Below are 25,142 nucleotides of genomic sequence, written 5' to 3'. Positions count from 1 at the left end.
AGCTGATTTGTGCATGGGGGAAATCCATGACAAGGAACACCAATGTAAGACTGAGCTTTGAGGAATAAGTCAAGTCAGCTGTGCTCATAAGGAGTCTGTATAACCACAATAATGGCTACTGTCTCTTAGAGTTATTCTCAAATTCCCTTTTTCCTAAAGGTTTTGATCACCACTGTCTTGTAACTCTGTCAGGGCACATAACTCCATTTTGTGCTGTTCATTTTTAGTACCTCATATAATGATAGTGACTAGCCAGTAACACAAGTAAATAGCACAAATAAATTCATGCAGGATTCCTGATAATCTCTAGATGACAGATGCCAACAGAAACACCAGGAATATGAGACCATTTTGCTTAGAAACTGTTTTTTAAAAGAAGTGGATTACAAATCAGGTGAAGTGAAGCAAAATCAAATCAAACCAAATCAAACCAAATGTTTTCATGGAAAGAGTAGTTACTTTTGTTTCTGTCAGAAAGTATTTTTTAAACATTTTAAGAATTTTTAGTAGTACAGGTAAATATTAACATTTTTTGATAGTATTGTGTTTGGCTTTATTTTATAGAGTATTATCTCTATGCCCTTCTCCATGCCTAGACCTACAGAAAAAAACAAATATTTTGCCTGAGATGATAGAAAGATGATCAACTCCAATGAGATTGTAAATATCAAGAAATATCAAGTATAAACATGAAATGAATGGTGAGTTTTTACAACAACTCTTTGGCTGCCTTAGAATTTGGCTGTCCCATGAACTTGCATCCACCTTTTTGGATACAGACCTAATCTCAGTCATGGAATAAACCAGTTGACATTTTGTCGTAAAAGCAACCTAGTTTAGCTCTGCCTACATTCAGCTACAACCCAGACTGCAGTTTAGGTGTGTAATTTCTAGGACAGGACCCCAGCTTATCTTCCATCCTGACTCTGAGTACAGTTGAGAGAAGAGCTCTCTAGACAAGTACTGTTAAAATTTTGAACAACTGGTAGCAGCCTAAAAGGGAGAATTCTTCTTTGTAACCTAATTTTACCCTTTGACTTTCTGCACTCACTACATCTTCCGAAAATTGAGTTTAAAGGGTCTGCAAGAAAGGAAAACTAATGAAGGTCCAGCACCAGAAGGTGAGGGACATTTCCTATGAGATTCTGAACATCCTCTACTATTATCAATATTTTTTATCTTGCCTGTCAACCGAGTCAGAAAACTGATTTTCCCTGAGGTCAAATATGCACTATGAAGGTCACGGTAGCAATAACAAGGCATTACATTTTGCTCTCCTGTGTTCTACTCGCATAAGGATGAGTGAAGGGTCCAGAGTATTGATCAATATATCAACAGTTCTCTGGCTGAACGGGAATATAGGCTTCCAAGGAGCAATAACAGGAGAAAAAGTCCCTCATTTTTTAGTGCAACAGGCACTTGGGGGCACTGAAAGCTACAGCAATTGGTGGTTCTTTGAAAATGAACTGAGGGAAATGTTTGTAGCCAATCATTTCTCAGCATGAGGTAAAAATAGACTTTTTCTAAATTTTTTGGAGGTACTGCCTGGACCAAAATATATACCCAGGCAAGAGTGCTATGTAAGGACAATTAAGTATTTCTGATTATTACAATTCATTAATTCTTGCTTTATGTTTACAGCCAGTGTCCCAAATAAAACCAGAGTCCCAAGGAACTGGTGTTTGCTCCAAGGAAGGGTAACAATGAGTGTGTTGTTGGTTCCCTGTATTGGGAGCAGGTAAGATGAAACTCCCAACAGAAGGAAGAGCCATCCTCTGACACTGATCCTTGTCATATCTTTGCCCTGTTTTTCTCACCCTTTGGGCTGTGCAGTGCACTCAGAGCAACAGGTTAAAACATTATTTGCCAAGGGATGTGTTTCTTGCTTGCTGTTGAGACTGTGGGTGTCATAATACAGTTAATTTATTCCCTCTTTGTAAACTTTTCTTACTGTTTAACATTATTTTGCTCAAATAAACTAGAAAAATAAACCGGAGACAGGGCAACTTAGAGAACAAAACTGAAATTGGCAGAGTGCTCTGACAAAAATAAACAAAAATTACTACCTTTCTACAAGTTGTTATTTGTTATTTTATGTGCCTCGTCTGGATCTGGTGGCAGCAGGATCTTGTGTGCTGAAAAACACTCTCAGCAGAATAAATAGTCTTGACCTATGTTCTGTAATCAGTCCTATCTCAAACCAATCATCCTCACCAAAAAAGTGCCATTAAGTGAGTTGTGAGAAACTGATAATATGTTCTTGTGAGACTAGGCCCAAACACCATTCGTGATGCTGCCACATTTTTTGAAAAAGCAGGATTTCAAGTGACAGCTCCTCCAAAGAATAACGATCAAGTGTTAGGACAGAGTCATATCAATGCCATTCTTTTGGGCAGAGGGTGATCTTTATGTCAAAGAAAGCCAAAATTGTGCTGAAGTTCATAATGGTCTGTGTCAAGTTGAGGGTTTTAACATCCGGCCCCTGCCCTATCCACACTTCAAGGATATTATATTCCAGTCACAGAAAAACGTGAGAGGAGTTCAACATACTGTGCCAGACTTGTCTCAAGAGTGCAGCTTTTACCTTCTCTTAGGGCAGCACCACAATATCCCAGTGTGATCGAACTACAGATCAATATTTAGCATATAATCCTTATTTGAATGAGAAAAACATCAAAACTGTCTTATGTTTTAACGTGTGTCTCAGACTGGCAGAGCTGTACTTGATGTGGTATCCTCCAAAACTTAGAAAGCACTGTTGCTGTAACAGGTTTAAGCTTTCCATTATCACAAGAGCAACTGTTTGCTGCTGCAGAGAGTTTTTGGAGAGGTGATTGAGCATGATCCACAATGGTAACTTATTTTGTCTAGGGCTTTGAGTGCTGCAAAAGTCTCAAAAAGGGGAAATCAAATATGAATGGGCCAGAAAGGGGCCTCACATCCCTATTGTAATTCCTTCCCAAAGTTCCCACGTGAACACCAGCTGCTACTGTGATTCTTAGAAATGCACTTCTGGGGGTGATGAGGCATCATTTTTACACTCCCTGGACTACCTGGAAGAATTTTTTGAGCCAAATGGCCACAAGGAATGACCGTCTCCCGTGAAGGGGCACGACAAGCCAGGTCACACCAGGGCTCCCACCACCAAAAGCAGTGCCTGCTGCTCTGAGCCAAGCACAGCTCTTACCAAAGGAGTATTACACATTGAGTGATCAAGCACTATGCAAACTATTAATAACTTTTAAACAGCCTGAGCAGCCTTCAGTGCACATGCAGCTTGTGCCAGCTGTCACAAAAACTGCTTTGAAATGAAAGAGGGTGTAGCTACTGTATGTGTGACTAATCTCTGCTGAAGTGTATGGTAATACTTTCAGTCTTCAAACCAAACACATGCATCCACTTTCTCTCTTTAATCAGGAGAAAGGATCTCAGTTTCACACCAATTTCAGTACAAGAGACATGACTGTATGAAAGAAATGACAGTTTTTAATTATGTTAAAAAGAAGCTGACAGGAAAGATTCATCTAAGTAATATGTTCTCATAATTTTGCATTTATGCTTAATGTTTGGTAGAAAATACCTCTGGTAACTATTAAAGGCATGGATAAATATGTTCAATTTCGTTCTGTTGACCAGGGTGGTACAGTTGTGACCAGACTTGCTTCAGAAGCAGCCCCACCATGGCATGGTGCTCCAGCCCAGCCTGGAACATCCACACTGGGACTCTGTGAGCTCTTCACTGTTTTCTTGACATTTCTTTGCAAAATCACACTTACCCAGGCTGTGGAAGGGGCTGTGTTATGTTCTCCTTACCTTCTTGCTAGCCAGGGAAGGGGTTCCAAAAGTAGGGCTGTACTGAGGGGGAAGTGAGTACTGCGGACTTCAGTTCTGTGTGGGGAGTGTGTGGCATGGAAATTCTTCAAAGCCCATGTGAGGGGACTAGATACTGAGAGTTTACCACAGGGTCAGGACTGTTTCCTCCTGTAGCTTTCCTTCAATAGTAACTCTTTGTTTTTGAAAAGTCCTGCTGCCTATTTTAAGGGGTGGATTCTGGGATTTGGGTCCTGATTCGGCCCAAGCAGTGCAGAAGCCAAGTACCTTAAAAAATATGGATTACAGTGATACCAATGTTTCTGTGCAGACCCAGAAGTAAACATGCTTTCACTGGACTCATTGGAAAATAACACTTTGCCACCAGTTCTGGAAGGACTGGACCCATTTCTGCTTAGAAGCCACCAGGCACTGTGTCTGCACAAGTGTGTGAAAACGTCGCCTGTGGATCAACTGTTCTAGTGAAAACTAAGCATTTTGGATCAAAAATGGGTGATGGGGGATGGATTCTGTCAGGCACTTCTGTTATCAGTACAGTCTCCATCATAACACTTGCACTCTTTACACAGTTTTGTAAACACATGTAGATGATATTTATTAGCTATCAGCAAACTTAGTTATCTTCCTTTGTCTGGACACAATACAATCCTAAAAGCAAAATAAATGGCTATTAAGGGTATTAAAATAGAAGCTATTAATATTTTATGCTTTCTCTGCATGGTTTTACTTTTCTTTGAAGTTTTATGTCACTTCTGAAGATGATGTCTTGAATTGTAACAATGATTCATAGTGTTTTTTCTGCCATGGCAAAGTCAAAGTCTTTCAGGAGATCCAGCAAAAGAAGAATTTCAAACAATAACAAGGGTTTTCGTAGGTAGTTCCTCATGTTTTCCAGTGGCATGGGTTCAGGAGGTTCATTAACTACTAAATGTGAACATTTTAAGACCATATGATTGAGGTGAAAATACTTAATGGGAATCACTGATACCTAAAGTCTCACTACAACTTGCTAATGGAAAATTAAAATCAGCGTGGAAAATTACCTTTGGAGTCTAAAAAGACACCTTAGCCTCCCACCCTGCTCTGTTGATTTGTATGAGATGGATCTGCTCATAAAACATGTCCCAAACTGCTGTGAGTATGAACTGAACAGATAATGTGTCTGTGATGCTTGACTGGGCAGAGCTCCAACATCAATGAGGCTTTCTGAAATAAGAGTTTGGGATCACTCGGTCATCCTGTTGCTCTCCTGGACTGATGAACAAGTGTTGACCAGCTTCTCTGCAAACACAGCCTCCTCTCCGGTTACCTTCTGAAAAAGTTATCAAATGTTTTTTTGTTTAATGTCTTTGGTGTGGCTCCAGACTGGTCCCAGTGAAAGGTGGATTTATGACAGGTCAGGGCAGAGTTGTGTCTATCAAAATGTAATAATTCCCTGCAATGGAGAGGCAGTGCACTGTGTAGCATGCATACACCTGTATGTATTGTGTATTCATTTATTTCCATCCATTTACTTACCTACATTGAAGAGACCTTTTCTATCCACCTTTTGAGGAATTTTATTTAATTCACTATCAACTGCTGAAAAGCACCAAAAAGAAAAACAAATTAAGTCACTTACTTTTGTCTTTTCCAGCTTGTAAATGCACAGCAATGGCTAGGATAGGTGAAGTTTGCCTCAATCAAAGATCTAAATTTGCTTAAGTCAGGAAGCTTTTTTAAATTGTATGTAGACCTTGCTCTTAGCTTCTTAATGAATTCTAATCCATGACTTGGCAGGAAACTGATTTTCGTGCTGGAAATATCCCTTTAAGAAAACATATGAACATCTTGGTAAAAAGCAAATTTACTTCTGCTCAACAATGGACATGTGTTTTAGACTGTTCTACTCATTCTCAGAGTAGAGACTGGAAAGAGATCAGCTGGAAATCTATGCTGAAAAGATGATCCAGTGCTAAATTAGCTGTTCCTCCAGAAAACTGAGCTAATATCCATTGCAAACAACAATCAAGTGATGTTAGTGTGTGAGAACAAAAGAAAAAAAATCCCATAATATTCTGGATAAAAATTAGCAGGCATATAAACTATTACTGCCATATGATGCTGGGTTTAGTAAATAGCCATTAACTGCAGCAATCATCCCAGAATACTGTTAAACAACAAAAAAAAAGGCTGATGAAATCACAATAGAAGTTTGCTATATGAACATCACATCATGGGAAGGCTGCTGTGGAAAAGGCAATAAACACAAAGAGAGAAGCTCACATGTGGGTACAGATGTGAAGACAGGTTGGGGATATCAGATTTTGTACTCATTAGGAAGAAAAACAGATTAAAGAGAGACAGGGGTGGCATTGTTCAGGCTGTTAGGAACAAAAATATCTCAACAAAACCTCGGAGGTTTAGAGAACAAATATAACACAGATTGAAGCAAGGAAAGGGGCATGACTGCAGGAGGTTGGGAGAGATGTGTTTATACAGAAGGCAGTTACTGTGGGACAGGCTATCAGAGGCAGCAATGGAATCAGCAGCCATGTGTGTACTAAGGGGAGCATTGCAGGGGCTTTTAAAAGGAAATATGTTCTGCAAACGCTTAGTCTTGACTTGTGCCATGCAACTGAAGACAGGGAAGAAGGACCAAGGTGCTCCATCTCCAGGCTAAGAGGTACTTGGGATCCATCCCCATAGCTCCAGACTATAACAGATAGGGCAAAACTTCTCTGCATTTCCCTTACTGGGACACAAACCATGTCCCTCAGATCATGACAGCCTGAGATCAACTCCTTTCTCTGAAGAGCAAAGGTAAAAGTGAACTGCACCAAATCACCCTTCTTCCTTTAAGCCCTGTGCTCTCACAGCCTGAGACTGATCCAGGATGCAGTGTTTGCTGAGGCTGCTCTGCTCCTTATTCTCCAAGAAAAGAAAAGATTTCTCCCTAATCAAGGAATTAGACTGACAATATTTGTGGTTTTCTCCATGCCCCCTTGAAGGTACAGTTTCCAATTCATCTATGACAGTGTGATGTCAGAACATGTTATTTGATCTCTATCACCCAACATGCACAAATTGTTTTTATTATAGTATTAATACAGCAGAGTGGTGCTCTGTGTGGGGGAGACCAGCTTTTAGCAGCATGTAATAAAGTTTAGACAGTTCCTGTGTACCACACACACATTTTCACCTCTGTTCTCTGTTCTAGAAACCAAAATTGATACCAGGAAAAGGCTCTGCTTGAGCCCCAGCCAAGCCTAAGAAATTAATAGGCAGATGGTAAAGCAGCTTGGAAAATTGGTAAAGATGATTTCTGTGTCCATGCTGTGTCCAGAGTTGAGGCTTTACATCCAGGCTCTGAAGGAATGTGCCACCTTCAACAACTGGATAATGGGCTGTGGCAGCAGAGGAGCAAACACAAACTCCACTCTGCTGCCCGAACCTGGGACCGTGTCTTTTACTGGGAGACAGACTTTTGTACTCCAAAGTGCTATGAACTTCTGCAGGGCAGGCTGAGAGAAGCCACACCTCTCACAGAAGAGGTCCTGAGGTCCTGGGCCTGTTTCTACAGGAGCTCAACCCAGCAGCCAATGAAAAATGTTAGGCTATTGATTTCTAGCTTGGATGCTTGAAGAGGTAATTAGATTGCAATGAGCAGCCTCAATTTTCACTTGTGCTGACTACTGCCCTCAGTGCTCTGCCTAATGAAAACTGTCACCCAGAGTATATGCTCATGAGTCAAAAACTAAACAGCATGTTTCTGCTTAAATCCACAGGCAGCATCACTCATGGCATCATTAAGAGAATGTGTAACTTCATAGTTCTGAACAAGAGCACAGAAAATGTTTTCTTTGGCTTTTTAGCTAAAAATCATTACTGAGTCCAAACTGTTATTACACTGTGTGGAAACAAACAATTATGAATAGGAACAGCACTTAAAAATATCCAAAAGTTTACTGAATCTTTCATCATCTCCAAATAGGTTCAAAGATATTAAATATTTTTTCCACAAAAAAAATAAATTCTTCTTATTAAAGAAACTTTTCTTTTCATGCCAATTATCACACATAAATAGAATGGAGTTAGGGAAAGTGCATGGCATACCCCTGTGGGGTTTTTTCAGCATGTCTGTGAGGGATAGCTATGGATACACCACTGACAAGCCCCAAAAAGCAAACACAGACATTGTGCAGGTGATTTAATAAATTACTCCACTGAGTTACCACATACAAACGCCTCAGAGCAGAGGTTCTTTGGGGTGCTGTGCTCTAGTTGGAGGCTTGATAAGTTAAATAAGCCTGATGAACAAGATTATAAAGTGACAGTAGGAAATCAAACCAGAAGGAATCAGCAATTGAAATATGGGTTCTTGTGTTGTCGTTGCTTGGCTGTGAGTCATCAGCCTTGACAGCAGCCAGTGCAGGAACAGCAAAATGAATCTACCTTCTCTTCCAATCACTTCCCTTTCCCCCTGGGAGCTCCTGTTGGATTAGGAAAAGTACTGACCAGCTGATGAGGTCTGAAAGGTACCTACAGAAATGGCAAAAAATAGCTCCTGGAGCAGAAGTCAGTGCAAGGTATATGGATTGGGGAGAAAAACTTTCTTTGTACTTTTATCTAAACTGATCTCTGGCTGCGCTTCAGGGACTCAGCTGTTGAGCTGGGGATCTATTGGAGCTCTCCTGCAGCCTCCATATGTGGGATTACCAAGGAAGACAAATTGCAAGGGTGGGATGGGCCACAGCCATACATTGAGCCCTTCATTGAGTCAGGACACAGCCAGAGAACTGTGGACACCAGCAAAGGCTGGTGCAACCCACTACAGCTCTGAGAGGAGCACCAGACAATTAAATGAAGCGGTGCAACTGAAAATTGAAACTCTAAATTGGAAACAGGGTACATATCTGTATAGAAGGAATATGTACAGTTGTATTTATTAGCTATTTGATTTACTGGCCTACTGTCAATGCCAAAATCCTTTAACTCAAAATTTGATGTCTTTCCCAAAGAGAGATTCTAACTCAGCCAAGAGCTGTAAGTCTGAGAGAGGAATTTATTTGTGAAACTCTGTAGCCTGTACAAGGCCTATGATTGGTGCTATTTGTGTTTGTCTTTCTTTCACTTTACTTTAGTATGATTAATTATAAAATAGAAGTTGGCATTAATTGACTCTGGTTCAGGAAGATCAGGAGTTAAACCACCTTGATGTTCATTGTATTAAAACACTGCAGTCTGGAACATGGATTTGATTGCAGCAACAGCAAAAATATGATTTGTCCCAGCAAAGATATGATTATGGGTCAATCATTTCCACAAGTGAAAGCACATCCCTGGTGTACACTACAGTGATGGATGGGTAAGAAGGCTCTTCTTTCATGATCCCATCCAGGATAAAAAGGTAATTTCCCATCCACAGAATAGTGGATGTATTGGTAATGGAACAGAAAACTTTTTACACAAATAACTCAGTGTTAGAAATTGAACTATCAAATGAATCTCAACTACAGGCAAATCAATTTGATAAACCTCCAGAATATGATTGTATCAAGAACAGCTTGCAAAGAAAATGCATTTACTTTCCGCTACAGGAAACAATGATTTCCCAATGTAACACCTATGATATTACTGATGAAAAGATGCTCCAGTGTCAGTCTTTTCCAAAAAAAGATTCTTTGAAGAAACAATGGAAGTGGAACAGAATGCAGTAAACCCAGATCTTTATATCAGAGGTGCATTGACCATCGCACAGTAGAAAATAAAGCCTTCAAAAGAGCACTAGACTCAACTCAAGGTTAATCAGACATTTTTTTTCCTTTTTTTCCAGATTTATAACCACTCTAGCATCTGTGTAAAATCTTCCAGTGGCTCCAATGACTCTTCTCACTCATTCAGGGTCACTTTTAGCCCTCTCTGGACAACCAGGGTAGATGCAAAGAGAGAAAGGTCCCGATGAATCAGTGAGACAGAGAAGGAATCCTACATCTCTCTTGCAGCCCTTACATGTGGTGGCTTGTGCTAAGAAACACAGGCAGCTGTGCAAACTCATATATTTTTGGACCCAAACTGTGGCTTGAGGTAATGGTGGCTGAGATCCATGAGCATCCCTCTGCCGAATTTTCTACTGCTGAGTTCTCGATTGCCAACTCCTCACCCACCAAGAACATCCTGCTGGAACTGTGTGGGATGTATCTCATACCTATCCCAATCCCCATCCCCACAAAATGGGAATTTTGCTTCAGAATTAAGCTGCAGATCTTCAGTGGCAAGTAATTCAGATTTCAGCACTAAGAACCACTCACTCGGTCTTGATTTTGCTCAAACAGAAAATTAAAAGCATTTTCTTTCTAGAGGAAAAAACAAAGCAGAATGACTCCTTTCTTGCACAGTTTAATAAACTGTGGAGAGGAACCTGGATCTAAATCTCTCCTGGATCTAATGCTCTCAAAATCTTGAGGACAAAATGAAAATAAAATTTTAGACTGAAATTTTAGTTATGGCTTCCTTTTTTTTATTCAGAACTTGACCTCTGGTCTTGAACTCCAAGGTTTGCAGGATGTTGAAATCCAGACTAGCATTCATATGTTCTTCTCTGACCTTTTCTAAGGAGTCAATAATGAGAAAAATGTTTTCCAAATACTACTTACAAAACAACGGGTCCATTGGCTCCCTGGAAGACCTCATTTGGTAATTTTTCTAGGTTGTGATTATCACTTAGATTTCTGAAAAACACAATATTTTATGCTGAAACAATCTGAGACTAAAAAGAAAAAAAAATGTGCAGAAGTTACTATCTTCATTTTTCAGAATTGCAAACAACAGAAATAGTTACAGCTCATCCAGGTATGTTCCATTAAATGCATGATTCTCAATGTCCTGAATTCCATTTTTATTGAGCCATCTGCAACAGAAAAAAAGAAAAGAGAGTTGTGTTCTTTATGCTTCATGACAAAAATGTATGCAATTTAAAAAAGGGAATCTCAAACAAACAATATTATTAAATGGACATTGAAATGGTGAAATTTCTACAAATCCCATCGTGTAAGATCCTTGTAAATAATTGGAGGAAGGCTTTGGAGGGGGCAGATGTGAATAGGGTAGATGAGTGCTACCATCAGAGATGGCAGCTGGAGTAAGTTCCTGAGGTAAGGGCAGAGCTGCTGAAGATGCTGGCACTGCTCATGGCTCACTGGGAAGGCAGAAGAAGAGCCAGGGAGACCGAGGTCTGTCCTGTTGGTGCTGTCAGTGCCACTCAGTTTTACTCTTAGCAAGATGCTTTTGAAACGCTGGGCCACGGCTTCGTCTTTGTCGGTTATTAGGGAAAAAGCCTGCTGTGAGCCATGGGCTCACATCCACAGCCAGGCAGGTGGAGGAGGGGGGCTGATAGTCACTGAGCCAGGCAGGAGGGCAGGAGGGGGCAGCCAAACTGCCCAGAAAGCAGGTGATTCCTCCTACACTGCTGCCTTGACAAATTACACTCCTCGTCTGCTCTGCTGCCCAGTCCTACCTCCCCAGGCTCCTTTCCCCAGTAGGAGACACAGGCAGTGAACCTGGCAATTGGAGCTCCTGGGGCTCTCTGCCAAGTTTTTACTCTGGTGCATTACCTAATTAACGTTTAACGACCTTCCCTCTGTCCCTTTGTGGTCCTAAAAATTTACATTTAGGTCAGTTATATTTATCATCTTTATGGTGCAATCTTTCATCTCGCCTTAAACGTCACTTTGCAGCTCACGCCCTCTCCAACAGGCAATGACAGGTCTGATTGATGGCAAAAATGGCCTGATTTAATTAAACTGTCAGCAAACCTGGACTCTTTTCTAATTCACTTTGAAAGCTGAGCATGCAAGTGACCCACTTATCTGAGGTCTGAGGTGGTGAGCTAAGGTCAGCATGGAAATCAGTCATGGGTCTGGTTGAAAGGGTTGCTCTTTTGACCATGACAGGCAGATGCACAGAGCTCTGTGTCTGTAATGTCTGTCAGGCTGGATCAGGAGAACTGTCACCGTCCCCTTCACTTGCCAGCACTATTAGACATGAGTGAGCAGGCATGGAGGAGAGACAGATCCCTGCTTACAGCATTTGAAACATTTATTATATTACATTGATCTTGTAAATTTGTAGCTGCCAGGCTGATAGATATGTTTTTAATCACACTATTAGCACTTACTGCATTCTCTCACTGAACTTGATGTTAATGCAATGAGATACTAAGGCTGTAAAACAGAGTCACTGTAGCCATACAGTGTGGACTATACACTCCTGTCACCTGGCTAATAGCATCTGAGTAGTAAAAAGAGCAAAAAAAAATTACCCAAATCCCAGGACCTCATTATAGTACACATAGATAAATTCCTGTTGAGGCAAATTCTCCCCTCACTTCGACCAGCATCCTTACTGACTCCACTAACTCGTACATTAGCAAAGTAAAAATGGAAGCGAAGATCCAGAGCTTGGACGTGGGAGCTTTTCCTTATCACTTCATTATCAGAGCAGATTTTTAAAACTCAAAAAATTCACCCAGTGCAAGAGGCCACTGCCCCTGAGGTACCATTTACACCCTATATTGAGACTGGAAATATCTATCTTAGAGCCCGAGTGGCATGCAGACCTGGAAGCAAGGTGAATTTCTTCTGTAAATTTCTAGCTCTTCATTACTAAAGCTCTCCTCAGTTCCCAGCTGTGCTGATTCCATGCATAGCATAGGATCAGATGCAATCCAAATTACTGGCAGAAATTTGCTTGGAGCCTGCCACAGCTAAGCCAATTAAAATGGTTTCTCCCTAGAATGTGGGGGTTCAGTGGGACCTGGGTGATTTGAAACATCTTGATATGTCTGCTTTCTCTAAATAATGTTGCCGTAACAATAACTTTCTGTTGAGTTGCTGTGACTTCAGTTTTGTACAAAAAAATGGCAAAAAATGATCTAAATTCACCACAGCACAAGGAAAGACTAATCAGGGACTCTCAAAGGGCACATGCAGGGCCTCTGTTCTGAATTGGTGTAGGGAGAACTAGAGCAAAGTCAGGACATTGACCAGTCAGGTGCTGGAGGCCAGGTCTGCTCACACTGGTGAGTGCAGGGTGCCTGTGACAATGGGGAGCTGCAGGAGGAAGGGCAAACAGCTGGAAGTGGACATGATCCCCCCACCAGGACAATTTTGATAGCAAACCAGCAGCTTGAAGTCACCAAAGAGATATCCTGCAATACCCAGGCAATAATCATACCACAGAATCAGAGAAAGGTTTGGGTTGGAAGGGACCTTAAAGATCACCCAGTTCCAAAGCCCTTGCCATGGACAGCAACAACTTTCCCTAGAACAGCTTGCACAAAGCTCCATCAAACCTGGCCTTTTTCACTTCCAGGGCTGGAGCATCCACAACTTCTCTGGGCAATCTGGTCCACTGCCTCAGTAATTTCTTCCTGATACAAGCAATGAAACATTTTGGGGGGAGAGGGGGAAGCCAACTCCAAGCTCCTCAAGTGGCTCAGAGAGGTCAAAACACAGCCAAACTCTGGCATATTTATCTCACCCTTCCGTGGTATTATGAAAATAAACGTAGTATTTATTGTGCAGTGCTTTGGAAATATATTCTTGAGAAAAGTCTGGTGTGTATGTGTGTGTGTGTGTTTAAAACTTCAGAATTTGAAGTAGAGAGAGGTTGTGCATGACTGATAGGGAAAAGGGAGAGATAAAGCTAAATGACTTGTTCCTGCACTCTCTTCATTATTGACGGTCTGACCTTGCTCTCCCCAGAATCGACATGAGCTCAATCAGTCAGTTCAAACCTTGATTTTCTCTCAGTGTGCCAGGTAAACCACAAAAACTTGATGGGAATTTTTTCCAATCTGGCCACTGGCTAAGTGAAAGGAAGGCAGCTTGTTAGCAAGCAAATAGTATGTTTTGATACATAGAGAGAAAGGATCAAAGAAGCCAGCTAGTTCATTAAAATACATGACTGTTCAAATCAAATGTAGAGTCATCTAACCTTGCAGCTCCAAACTGCATTGTGAACCCGCCCGTGCCAATGCATTAACATTGTGTACAAATAAACCACATTTCCACAACATCTCCATACATTCTGCCCAAGTAATAAACGTCTTTGAGTGATGTGTCTGACTGTAAATATTTATGAGTCGTGCCATCCGTTTGAATACAATTTGTATCACGAGGAACTGTAGCTGTAGGTGTTTACCCCTGGCATCAGTAATTACTAAATTTGCTGTCTGATGTGCTTCTAAAATAAAGAGCAGGACAAGAACACAACAAAAAACCCCAAAAGCATTCATTTGTTTCATGGCAGGGAAACAGAATACAGAGATCTCAGGGGCAAGGAGAAATGTAAAATCTCAAATTCAATTTGGAAGTGCATGAAAAAGTGCCCAACTCCTGGTATCCTTGACCCTGTTCTGGAAAAGAAATGAGCTAACAAGGAGAATAATGAATTTGCTATGTCTACTCACAGAATCACACTTTCAGAACTCAGGCCCATGAATGAATTTCTTTCAATTGTACGTATATTGATATTGTCTTGAATATCTCTGAAAAATAAAATACAATAGAAACTACACCTTTTTGTACTTCTGTGAGCCTTTCAATACAACATGCTGCTTCAAACACAGTATTTTTCCCTCATATTCAATCTGAGGAAGTGCTACAGACAGAGGGTAATAACCAAAGTTTCCAAGAGTTTTTTTTTTCCCAGAGCACAAACCTTCCTGATAAAAAAAGGCTGGAGCAAAACACTCCCATACTTTCCTTCCAAATAGGCTGAAGACATTAAAATGCCTAAAATCTCAGGTCTATAACCCTGAGGTGGATGAAATAGCTCCTCCAGCAAACCTACACCCAGAAAATGCAATCGGAGGGGCTGCAAGGCCACCCCTTCTCCCAGCCTCCCAACCAGAAGGAGGAAAGCCATTAGCCTTTTTGGCCTGATTCAGCAGGGTACCTACCAGCCCATGAATCATTCCCCAGCTGATGTCAACAGGGTTGCTTATAGGCTTTGTATGTGCTTAAGAACTTAAATGCAGGACCCCTGTCAGTGCAGTTTGTTGAATGGACAAGTAGGAATTTCCGTCTTTCCTCAGTTGTGACTGATACAAAAAAAAAAAGGAATGTTCTGTTGCTGGCTCAGTATAGGCCCCAAAGAAGTTAAAGAGTGTTACTCATAATTTAGGCTGGGGATATAGCTGTTTGCATGCTGTTTCTGTTGGAAAGCAAGGAACAAAATTAATTCTCTACAAAGCTTGAAATTAAGCGCGGTTCCAAAATTATCTCATGCTGACAGCTCCATACAGCCACAACTCTGCACTGAGTGACGCTCACACAGAGGCTTCATTCAGCAAACTGAAGGCAGCAGAGGCAGGAACATGGGGGGATGCAGCACTCATGCAAGTGAACTGTATCCCTCTACTAAAGGTCGGCCCTTTATAAATATCAAGACCTGTCTTTTTGGGACTTAAATATTGACACAACTGAAGCCAAGCAGAATTTTCTTATTGAGCTCAGAGGGACCAAAGTTTGAACCGAGGCCTAGTTTGGGACTCAGTCAGTATCAAGGTCTATTTATTCTTACAGGCAAGTGAGGAGTTGCGCCTAAAATACTAAAAGCTCTTGTGGTACAGTACACAGTAATTCCTGTCTAAGACTGATGATAAACACAAAAGTGTACAGGTGAAAGTCTCTGTAGTGCCATAGCTGTTGCATTGCCTTAATGGTTTTGAGGAGCAGTGAACTGAAGTTCTCAGAATTACACATGTCAAATGGATTCCTGAAATGGATTTCTTATCTTATATGTCTGTGTACTATATTCTGGCATTCCCCTCTAAGTTTTACATGCATTTTTATTGCTATTAATGGCTATCACTAAGATAGCCATTAATAATTGCATGATTAATGTTTCTGCAGGTTGAAATCTTCTAATTAAAGATCTGAAGATGCAGAACTTTGTGTGTGAATTAACAATAAATCTTGTCCAAAAGAATGCTTTCAGTTGTACTAAGAACTTATTGAGAAATGTATGTCAAAATATTTTTCAGTCAAAAAGAAACTAAGTTTTTCTGATATGTGTTTTTTCTACAGAAGAAGTGCTTTAGGAAATTAACAGCCTGTTTTCACACAAAATTTTGCACAAATATTTTTTTCCTTGTTGGCACCAGAATTTTCTATAGTAAAAAATAATTCATTCTCTGGACAGTTTTACTGCCAGAGGAAAACAGAAAAGGGTATGGTAGATAATTCCCCGAGGTTGTGGGGTTGTGGTGTTGGTGGGGTTGTTTTTGTTTGTTTGTTTGTTTTCTTTGGTTTTTTAAAAATTATTTATTTATTGTTATTTTTTGTTATTTTTCTTTCCTGAGTTATATGGTCAGTTCTGATGGAACTTATCTCTGAGATCTGTAACTCTTCCCATGCAGGTCAGAAAATTTTCACCAGGTGGCAACAAATTTCCACTGCCACCATCCTGGTTTGGATTTCAGCTTCTGAAAGAGGAGTTGAAGGCTGTTATCTGTCCCCTGGGCCACCCAGACATGTGCTCACACTGCAGTTGGAGTGGTCTGTAAAGTGCAAGTTCCAAGGCTTTGTAGAAGGGAGACCTGGGGAGAACTGAGACCTTCTGAGCCACATTATCATCAAGGCCTGCAAAATTACAACTGACAGGCCACTGTAGAGCTAGTAAATGAACACATGGGGAATCATGTCTTGAAAGGCTTTGCTGGAGCAGAAGAACACTCAAAGGCAGCTTTCAAAAAGTGAAAAGCAAACGTTCAAACTTACAGCAAAACTTTCTGGAAAGAGTGAATCTTGTGGACAGCAGGCAAAAACCGAAGGCCAGTGTTTGATATTAACCTAAGGGGAAGAGAAAATGAAGATTATTCAGTCTACTTCTGGAAAGAAGGCAACGATTAATGAAGAAGAAAGAACATTTGGCTTAAAATGGTTGTCACAAAAGGCAGAGTTTAGCCACAAAGGTGGGGTTTCCCACTAGGAAACTTAAAAAAGCTTTTGTCCAAAGTATGAGCTGAATTCTTCCCCACAGAGGTAGAGACCCTACCTTGGATGATAACACAGTCCCTCCTGATGATCTCAGTAAATTGTTCATATTAAATTCCCAACAATATTCTAAGAAATCAGCTGCACTGACACTGGATAATTATTTTCATAGTAGATGTTTTAAGACAAAACTATCGACCCACCACAATTTTAACCTTCTACTATAATAGAGGACAAATTAATTACAGGAGAAATTAATTGATGAAATTAGGAGAGAATTAGAACATTTTACTCCCCAGCACCTTTAATAGTGAGGAGCCAAAACCATGGAACATTTCAGCAGTTTGTGCAGCTGGAAATGGACCCAAACCTCTGTTCTTCAATACCTCCACCCTCCCTCCCACTGCACTGACCATCCCTGGACCTCTGCACTGTGGTTCCTGTCCATGAAACAGCACCCTGGAACTGCTAAATCTGAAGGATAACCCTGATCTCACAGCCAGTGAGGTCACAGTATCCACAGAGATGGACCATGTCTAATTTAGCCAAATTTTGTTATCCAATCCAGAGCAGTAGCAAGGACAGGAAACTTGTGATGTTTCCATGCTGCAGGAGAGGACTGGTGGCTGCAGATAGCTGGAAGGAGGGCTCAGTGCTGGAGGGAGGAGTGGGACTGGGCTGGCCTCTCAACATTTGGGACCTTTTTCCAGACAGCAAAAAGTCTCATGTTTACCCCACCAAACAAAGAGACATTTTGATTATATTATTTTGATATAATCAAATAAAGTTTGATTATATCTTTGTGTTTTTAATATATGAGATGGCAGAGAAGGTAACCTTTCACGAAGAATATTGGTTTCTTAAGGAACATAGGATATGTAAAGTTTTTTTTTTTTTTTTTTTTTTTTAATCCTAGCACTTAGAACAAGATTCTTTTACTATTAGATGTGACTTTTTTTTTTTTTTAATTTTTTTTTTTTTTTTTTTTTTTTTTTTTTTTTTTTTACAGACTCATTCCTGAATAGCTGAATTATGATCAAAGGACTGGTTGAGACTGGAAAAAGGAAACATTGTTCATATGATGTTTTTTTATGAACCTAGATTATTTCAGGAGAGTTGTAGTCTTTCAGGTTTCATAATTTGAACTGAAACTGAACACCTCCATGTGACAAGCAAATCCTACATTTGGGAACTCAGAGTGACACATAAGTCCATAAAAAAGACATTCACTTGCCTAAGTACTGCTCTGAGCTCCCTGAGATGGTATCTGGGTATCCTCAGATGCTGAAAAGCCAACTTTGATCTGTCTCATCTTGTAATAGAAAGCAATACTTCATATGCAGGGAAAAACTAAAGTAGTATTAGTGAATATTCAAGAAGCCAATTTGGGAAAGTTGCTGAAATGTCAAGACTGTTTCGTCTCAGTATTCAGAGTGGTCTGACATTGCATTAACTTAAAAATAACAGCTGTCACATGTGACCAAAAAAGCTCCACAAAAATGCCTTTGAAAAACTATTACATATAGTTAAATAGAAAGCATGATTAATAAAGCAGGTGGATTACACAAGCCCTTGTTACTTAAAATATTTCTGCACTTACACTTCATAAAAGGACTTAGTCGAAAAAAATCAGAAGCAAAAGGAGAAGAGCCTGTAACTCCCCCTTACAATATTTTAAAATACACTCTCTAAATTACTGGAGATATACAGGGTGTTAGTAGAAAGCTGCCTTTAATTTTAAATGAGTCATATGCTAAAAATTCATGCAATCCTCTTTTACAAGCCCCTTTTAAACACAAATTATGGCATACATTTCCCTTAGTAGGAAAGTGAAGGAGGAGACTGCTGCCAAGTAGTGTGTGGCTACTGCAGGACAGAGAAGACATAAGAAGCTTTTCTTTCTACAGTCCCTTCCCAAGAAAATCTCAGTCCTCATGGTGCAGCAATGGAAGGTGACAGGACTCTAACATCTGCTATTCAAACACTGCTCCCAAGGGTAACTTAATCCCAGCATATCAAAATTCCACATTGGTTATCAGGGTTTTCACCATACATGTGACAAAAAACATCCCCAATGCCTTGGGTTAGTTCTGATCTTTCCAGTAATTCCAAAGTGTTCAGCGCTCAGTTTTCACTGGTGTAAACTGAGCAGCATGAGATGAAGAGGAAAGCATCTCTGACAAATCATTACATATTGAAGTAAATCTACAGGTGGCACAAGGCACTGATTGCACAGAGGCACAGAATGGTGATTAGGAGCAGAAGAGGATGTTCCTTTAATTAAATGCAGAAAAAGAACTGAAAAAATATTTAGCTAGACTGTAGCCTAGATCTTCCCTCTCTTTTTATTCCACCAGCAAATCTCCAGAGGCCTTTAAGTGGATAATCTTTTTAGAATGTGGATAATCCAATTTACTGAATATCTTTCCTGCAGGACAGCTTTGTCAATATATTTACCATACAATGTATACATCCTTAGTAGCCTCAGTTTAAACAAGTGTCCTCTTTAATCTCTGTTATAACTGAGTCCCCCCTTGCCATGCATAAACAGCTTGGTGAGAACCTTTTATTTTCAGATGGCTGATGGCTGCTTTCCAAGGTATTAATTGTCTTTCTGAAAAGGCTTACTGGAGTCAGCACTTAAGAAAACAGAGCACCACAACTAGCAGAGGAAGAAAAAAAAAGTATTTCAGAAACTAATTCCTGGAAGATTCTGGCTGCTTATCTCCAGATATAGCAACACGTCTGCTCCTTTTTATGCCAAATTGTAGGAGCTATTCTGACAAATCTGGGAATGCAGTTTACCTCATCAATTTACTGGGAGTATTTGCTAAATTGCAAACTCAAGGTAGGCAGAGATAAACACAACTTCACTCAGGAAGCATTATCTTTGTGTCCCTTAATCACACTGGTTACTTGATGGTGCATGTGAGCCTGATTCCAGTGAGACATTCCTCTGATTCAAGTATCCTAGGCTTCTTAAATCTGCAGCCCCCAGTCCTGGGGAAAGGTCTTTAATGGTGAGGCTGCCATGCCAAGGGAAGGAGTGGACCATCACTTCTTTTTATTGAAGAGTCAACTCCAAGAAAATTGGAGTTGGCTCAGTAATTCTGTGGAATTTGCTGCACCTGCAGCAAATTGTAGATTTGTGTTTAGGAAGCACCAGGCAGGTACAAGAAGCTGCAAGACTTTGGAATTGGGCTCTGCTCCTTCTGCAGGCGAAACCCATGGTTTTGGGACCTACATTTCCCCTCCCTTCCAACAATTCAGCTGTATGCTCTCAAAATTAACCTGAAAGGAGTGTTACATTCAGATCTTTGTATTGTAAGCTGAGATTGCTAAATACAAGACATTGACACCCCTCAAAAAAGAATCAAAGGACAGAGATTACGTATGAGAACTAATTTTGGAAAGAAAATTAATTTGAAAAGCCATCACTACATTATTAAAGAGACTATGCCACAGGTCTCCCTAATGAGAGCCAGATAAATAATCTTGTACCCATGAAAAGGTCAGCCAGTTACCATTTTGAAGCAGTCTGTCTCTTCAGCTTATACCCAAGAAGACCAATTAGCAATTTTCTTCTCTGCTTCTAAAAGGCTGGTGAGAAAGTTAAGGTTGCCTGTTTCTGGAAGGTTTAGGCTGTTCAGCACTGTGTTTTTTTCAGCATTTTCATCTCCTTTGTGTTTTTGCCATACTGGTAATGATGATGCAAGAGACAAAGAGAGTGGGCTGAGGAGGAAATGTATTTCTCTCCAAGTTGACAGAGATAAAAGCATATTAATATTCAACAGCTGGTGGCCATAATGAGCCCATGAAGCTGATGAGGGGTCTGACAAGGCTAGCTACAGCTTCTTGCCTGCCTATAAACATGACCTAGTGGCTATAAAACTATTTTTGTAGAAACACAGAGAAAGCCTTGCAAACAATGTGTTGCAAAGGTCATTAAACTAATGGGCTGTAGTACCTGGGTTCAGTTTTGGACATTGAGACTGATTAATTTTTTTTCTCTGTGTTTTCTAAATGAAAACCACCAGTAAATAGAATTTCTTCCAGAAAGATTTTCTGCATTGCGTTTTAAGAGTTCTGCTACAGCCACAGAAATGTGTAAGGAATCAGCAGAGCATGTGTCTTGTACCCTGCCAGACTTTCCCCATACCTGGGAGCTTCAGAAGAACCACAATGATCCAGGAATCATTGGGCAGGTACCCAAGTCCTTGTGCTTTGAGTTGCTGGTTGCAGCTTGGTCTCTCTGTACCTCCTTACACAGTCAGACAGAATCACCTACTCTGTTATGTGACAAGATATTGACAAAACTATGTCCTATTCCTTCCTAACTCACAGCAATTAATGTGAAAATTAGGCAGTGATGTACAGGTTTACAAGTTTTCAGGTTTTACAAGTTTCCTTTCATGGCCTTAAAATTTTTATGATTTTTGCAATAACCGTTGCACACAGATGCTTTACCCTTTTATGAATTATTTTAAACTATAGTCCCACATGTTTACAACCTTTTCCTTATATAGAAATCCCTGAATAACCACCACAAACCCTCCCCCCAAATGAACTGAAAAACCATCAATCTATTAACCTTGACATCTTACCTTATATTTTCAGTATTGCCTCTTCCTTGCATGTCACAGGAAAGTGAATATAAGGACTAGGTTACCTTTACCAGATGCGTTTTTACAGCCTCCCATCAAAGTTTCTGCTTTATCATTAAATTAACTTTCCTACCCTTTCAAACAGCAAAACTTTCTGCCTTTTCAGTTTCCAAAAGGGCAAGCGCCAGTGAGTGAAGTGAGGGGATGGAGAAAATGGCATCTTTCCTCCAGAAATGTGGGAGAGAACATGAAGGTGTGGCTGTATGTAGAGATGATCTGAGCATGACGTTACTCAGCATCACACCCAGCTCATTGGATGTAGAAAGTCCCAAACAAGAACTTTGGTCCCTGTGTTGGGAAATGATGTAGCTCCACTGAAGACAACAATCTTGCATGGATTTATACCTCCAGCACATCCTCCTCAACCCTTGTTATTAGAAAAAAGCCCACAATCACCTATTCAGAAGCTCTGAGCCACAAAACCTGCACCTTTTGTACTATCTATAGTCACGCAAGACTGGGAGGTTTCACCTCCTGAAATGAAGGCACAGAGGGGTTGCAGCATAAATCCATTACTTGTGTAAACACCAAAGATGGGTTTTATAAACATAAATTAGAGAAAAAACTTTGGCACAAGAATGAGTGTGAATTAAGGGGCCGTAAATAAAACTAGAGGAAATCTTCGAGTCACCAAATCATTGAGTTTCTGGAAAAGCCTCTCCTGGAAAATGGAGGAAAGCAGGGAACAGTGAAGAGCATCAAGAATGTCAACAAAGCACTTAATTAATGGGATATATGAAGTGGATCCGGGAAGAAATAGGATACAGCAGCTGGAGAGTCTCTTCTAGCCCTCAATGTTAACAAGAGAAAAAAACCTTAAAAAAACTTCAAAATGCAGTTTTCTCTGATATCAACTAGAAAGTAAAACTAGCTGAAGAGAACAGGGGAATGATAAGGAAGACAAGTAATTGTCTGTATTTTCAATCTGTTGTTTCTATACGTCATAGGATTGCTGCTGCAGCTGAATTTTTACATAGGTGGAATGTTTGAGTCAACATGCATGGGAGGGTAGAATGAAAAGTGTTCAGAAGAGGCAACATCTACTAGTGCCAAGAGAAAAACTTTCACTGTTTCAGATATTTGAAGTGTGAATTTACCTTCACCTATGATTTCTGTGCCCCGTATTTAAATGATCGCTGAAATTAGTGTGTTCTTTAGTGTGCCTACATTTCTTCTTCTTCAATTTCGTGTGAGATATATGTGCTCTCTTTCTTTCTACCCATCTGTGCATCTGACAACTGTACTTACTCCCCATGGCAGCTTGTTCTGGGGATTTTACATGGATAAACAAATGCTGTGGTTTCATTCTTTGGTGATCGGAGCTACTCAAAGACAGCAGTCACTGCTGAATGACTTGGGCTTGAAAAGGGAGGGAAAAGCACACAATTTCTCCTCATAGCAATGCAAACTTAGAGCTTTATTTCCCTACTGTCAAGAGAAAATCTGTGTTTCAGTTATGCAAACACAAAAGTTAAAGTTCACCAAGGTGCCTGATGAATTTGATAAAGTGGGAATCAGTCAAAATACTGGGAAGAATGAAAATTCTACTTCAAATCTAGCCACATATTCCAGTTTGAGGAGGCTTTAAACTAAAATGGCTTCTGTAGTGCTAAATACACCTTATCTCCTAAAGTCCAAGTCCTAAATCTGAAATCTTAAAGTACAAATTCAAAGCAATGCCCCTTGGCATTTTTGAGCCCAGACTGTCAGATACTAATGATTTCCAGAGATTTTTCAACACTCCTTGGCTTACTGGGAGCTACGCTTATCAGACCACTGACCTGATTTCATACTGTCTTTATGAGATCTCTAAGCAGACAATTAAATGCCTACTTTTATGTACTGAAATGTAGAAACCATGACCAGGCTTCTTGCACAAGTAAGGAAAACAAGGCTTCTTGTATGAGTAAGGTTTCTTGTGTCAGTCAGGAAAATCAGACAGGATTTATGTGCTCAGATGGACAGACATACAAAGGTTAAGCTGGTGTCCTGCTGGGTAAATAAACTGGTATCCTGCTCACAAAAGGGTGAATTGTATAAGCTGTGACCATTAAAACCAACCAGTTTTAAATAAAAAATTGAACTTCATTGGGGTTTTATCACAGAGGAGAGCTTATTAGTCATGTTAAAACCATGTGCTAGAAGCTGTGAAAATTTATTTTTCAGTAACCAGCTTACTTTAAGGATGCATTCAGTTACCACTGAATTTTGATGGCAACTCCACAGAAGCAGATGTAGCAACCACAGTGGTGCAAATGACATTCTTGATGAGGCTGGCTGAGGAAATAAAGCTGTCCACACATCAATATAAACATATTTTAGAGATCTAATAATCTCACATGAGGCATTTATGAAGACCATGGCTACAGCACTACCTTTGCTAAAGAAAAAATAATTTCAATGCTTAACACTATGTATGTGACATATAAGAGAAGGCAGCACCAAAGCAAAGACAGATGAGATTTTTTTTTTGTAATTTCTAAGCTACCAGGAGGAATTTCAACCTATATTTGTTTCTATAGACTTAAGAAAAGTCCAGCTCATATTCTCATCACTCATTTCCCACTTGTTACTTAGAAAGGCTTGAGGAACTTGTGTGTGGGACACCTCTGTGGAAGCTTTTATCTTCAGCTTTTCTGAGGATGTGTAGGCATGAAAATGTGTATTGACAATGTGCAACTGGTATGAGGAGAGGGAATCATCCTGTCTTATCACCCAAAGTGCTCAGCACCAGCTGGACAGATACACAGGTGCGTAATTCGAAGTGACTCTAGGACTTGTAAAGAGCAAAAGATCTTACAAATATCTGAGGCTCGGGAGGTGTTGGAAGGCATCTTTATCGATGTACACGAGGTTGTTGGCTTTCTCAATTCTTCTGCAAAGAGGAAATGAAACATCAGAGAAAAATGTATCAATATATTGATCTTAAAATTGTGTTTGTCCTGTTACGAGGTGGAACAATATGCTGAGATTTTCTTTTTGACAGCAGAAGGTCTGGATGATTTCAGGGAGCAGCCTACCATAGACAGGCAGACTCCATCACCTTTTGATCCTGGCAGTGACCTGAGGATAAATTTTCACCTGAGCAGGTAAAGAAAGGGACAGCTAGATAAGAAGATGGAAAAGACAAAGGGAGATTTAAAATGCTCCTATAATGCTGCATATTCTTCAGTGCTTACCTGAACCAAACTGCAAAACCTTTGATACTTGCCTATAATGAATCTTTATAATTGTCTCCTTTGCATTTAGATTGCTCATTACTTACATTTCATGTAGTTTGGGAAGGTTGGAAAACACATTTGCTTCTATGACCTCCAAGGCATCATTCTGTGAGATCTCTCTGAAAAATAATTTAGAAGTCAAGATATTTCAAGTCATGTTGAAGCAGAAACTGGAGAAGTGAAAAATTCACCAGGAGCCTCTTCTCAGATTACTGATGAGTTTTAAAAACAAGGTGGATATCAGATAAGAAAAAACAGAAACATTGATGAGTACTGCTGTGGCAAGCAATAACAACAGTCAGGAACAGAGATCTGAAGCTGGAGTTTGTATCTGCAGCATCAGCCCTGCATGTCCTGCTGTCACCATTCCCTGTGCATTAGCAGTCAGGGTCTATCCATCATGGGCTGCTGGACTTCTGACATTACTAATTACTGATAGAAAATTA

The 25,142-nt window shown here is 40.2% G+C and overlaps 1 protein-coding gene across 1 annotated transcript in view; it reads right to left on the bottom strand.

Moving 5' to 3' along the window:
* Positions 1 to 25,142, bottom strand: part of FSHR (follicle stimulating hormone receptor) — a gene marked incomplete at both ends in the record, with an annotated part of 78,411 nt that overhangs the window by 1,562 nt on the left and 51,707 nt on the right. Inside the window, 7 exons of the mRNA XM_083858561.1 lie at positions 5,453 to 5,638; positions 10,467 to 10,541; positions 10,652 to 10,720; positions 14,282 to 14,359; positions 16,596 to 16,667; positions 24,276 to 24,350; positions 24,741 to 24,815. Coding sequence (XP_083714687.1) covers positions 5,453 to 5,638; positions 10,467 to 10,541; positions 10,652 to 10,720; positions 14,282 to 14,359; positions 16,596 to 16,667; positions 24,276 to 24,350; positions 24,741 to 24,815 — 630 coding nt within the window. The remainder of the gene's footprint in view (positions 1 to 5,452; positions 5,639 to 10,466; positions 10,542 to 10,651; positions 10,721 to 14,281; positions 14,360 to 16,595; positions 16,668 to 24,275; positions 24,351 to 24,740; positions 24,816 to 25,142) is intronic.

The sequence above is a fragment of the Zosterops lateralis genome (genome assembly GCF_965231275.1).
Source record: "Zosterops lateralis genome assembly, chromosome: 3".
Classification (NCBI taxonomy): domain Eukaryota; kingdom Metazoa; phylum Chordata; class Aves; order Passeriformes; family Zosteropidae; genus Zosterops; species Zosterops lateralis.
The sequence above is the reverse complement of the archived record's forward strand: the minus strand, read 5'-3'. Positions and strand labels throughout refer to the sequence as shown.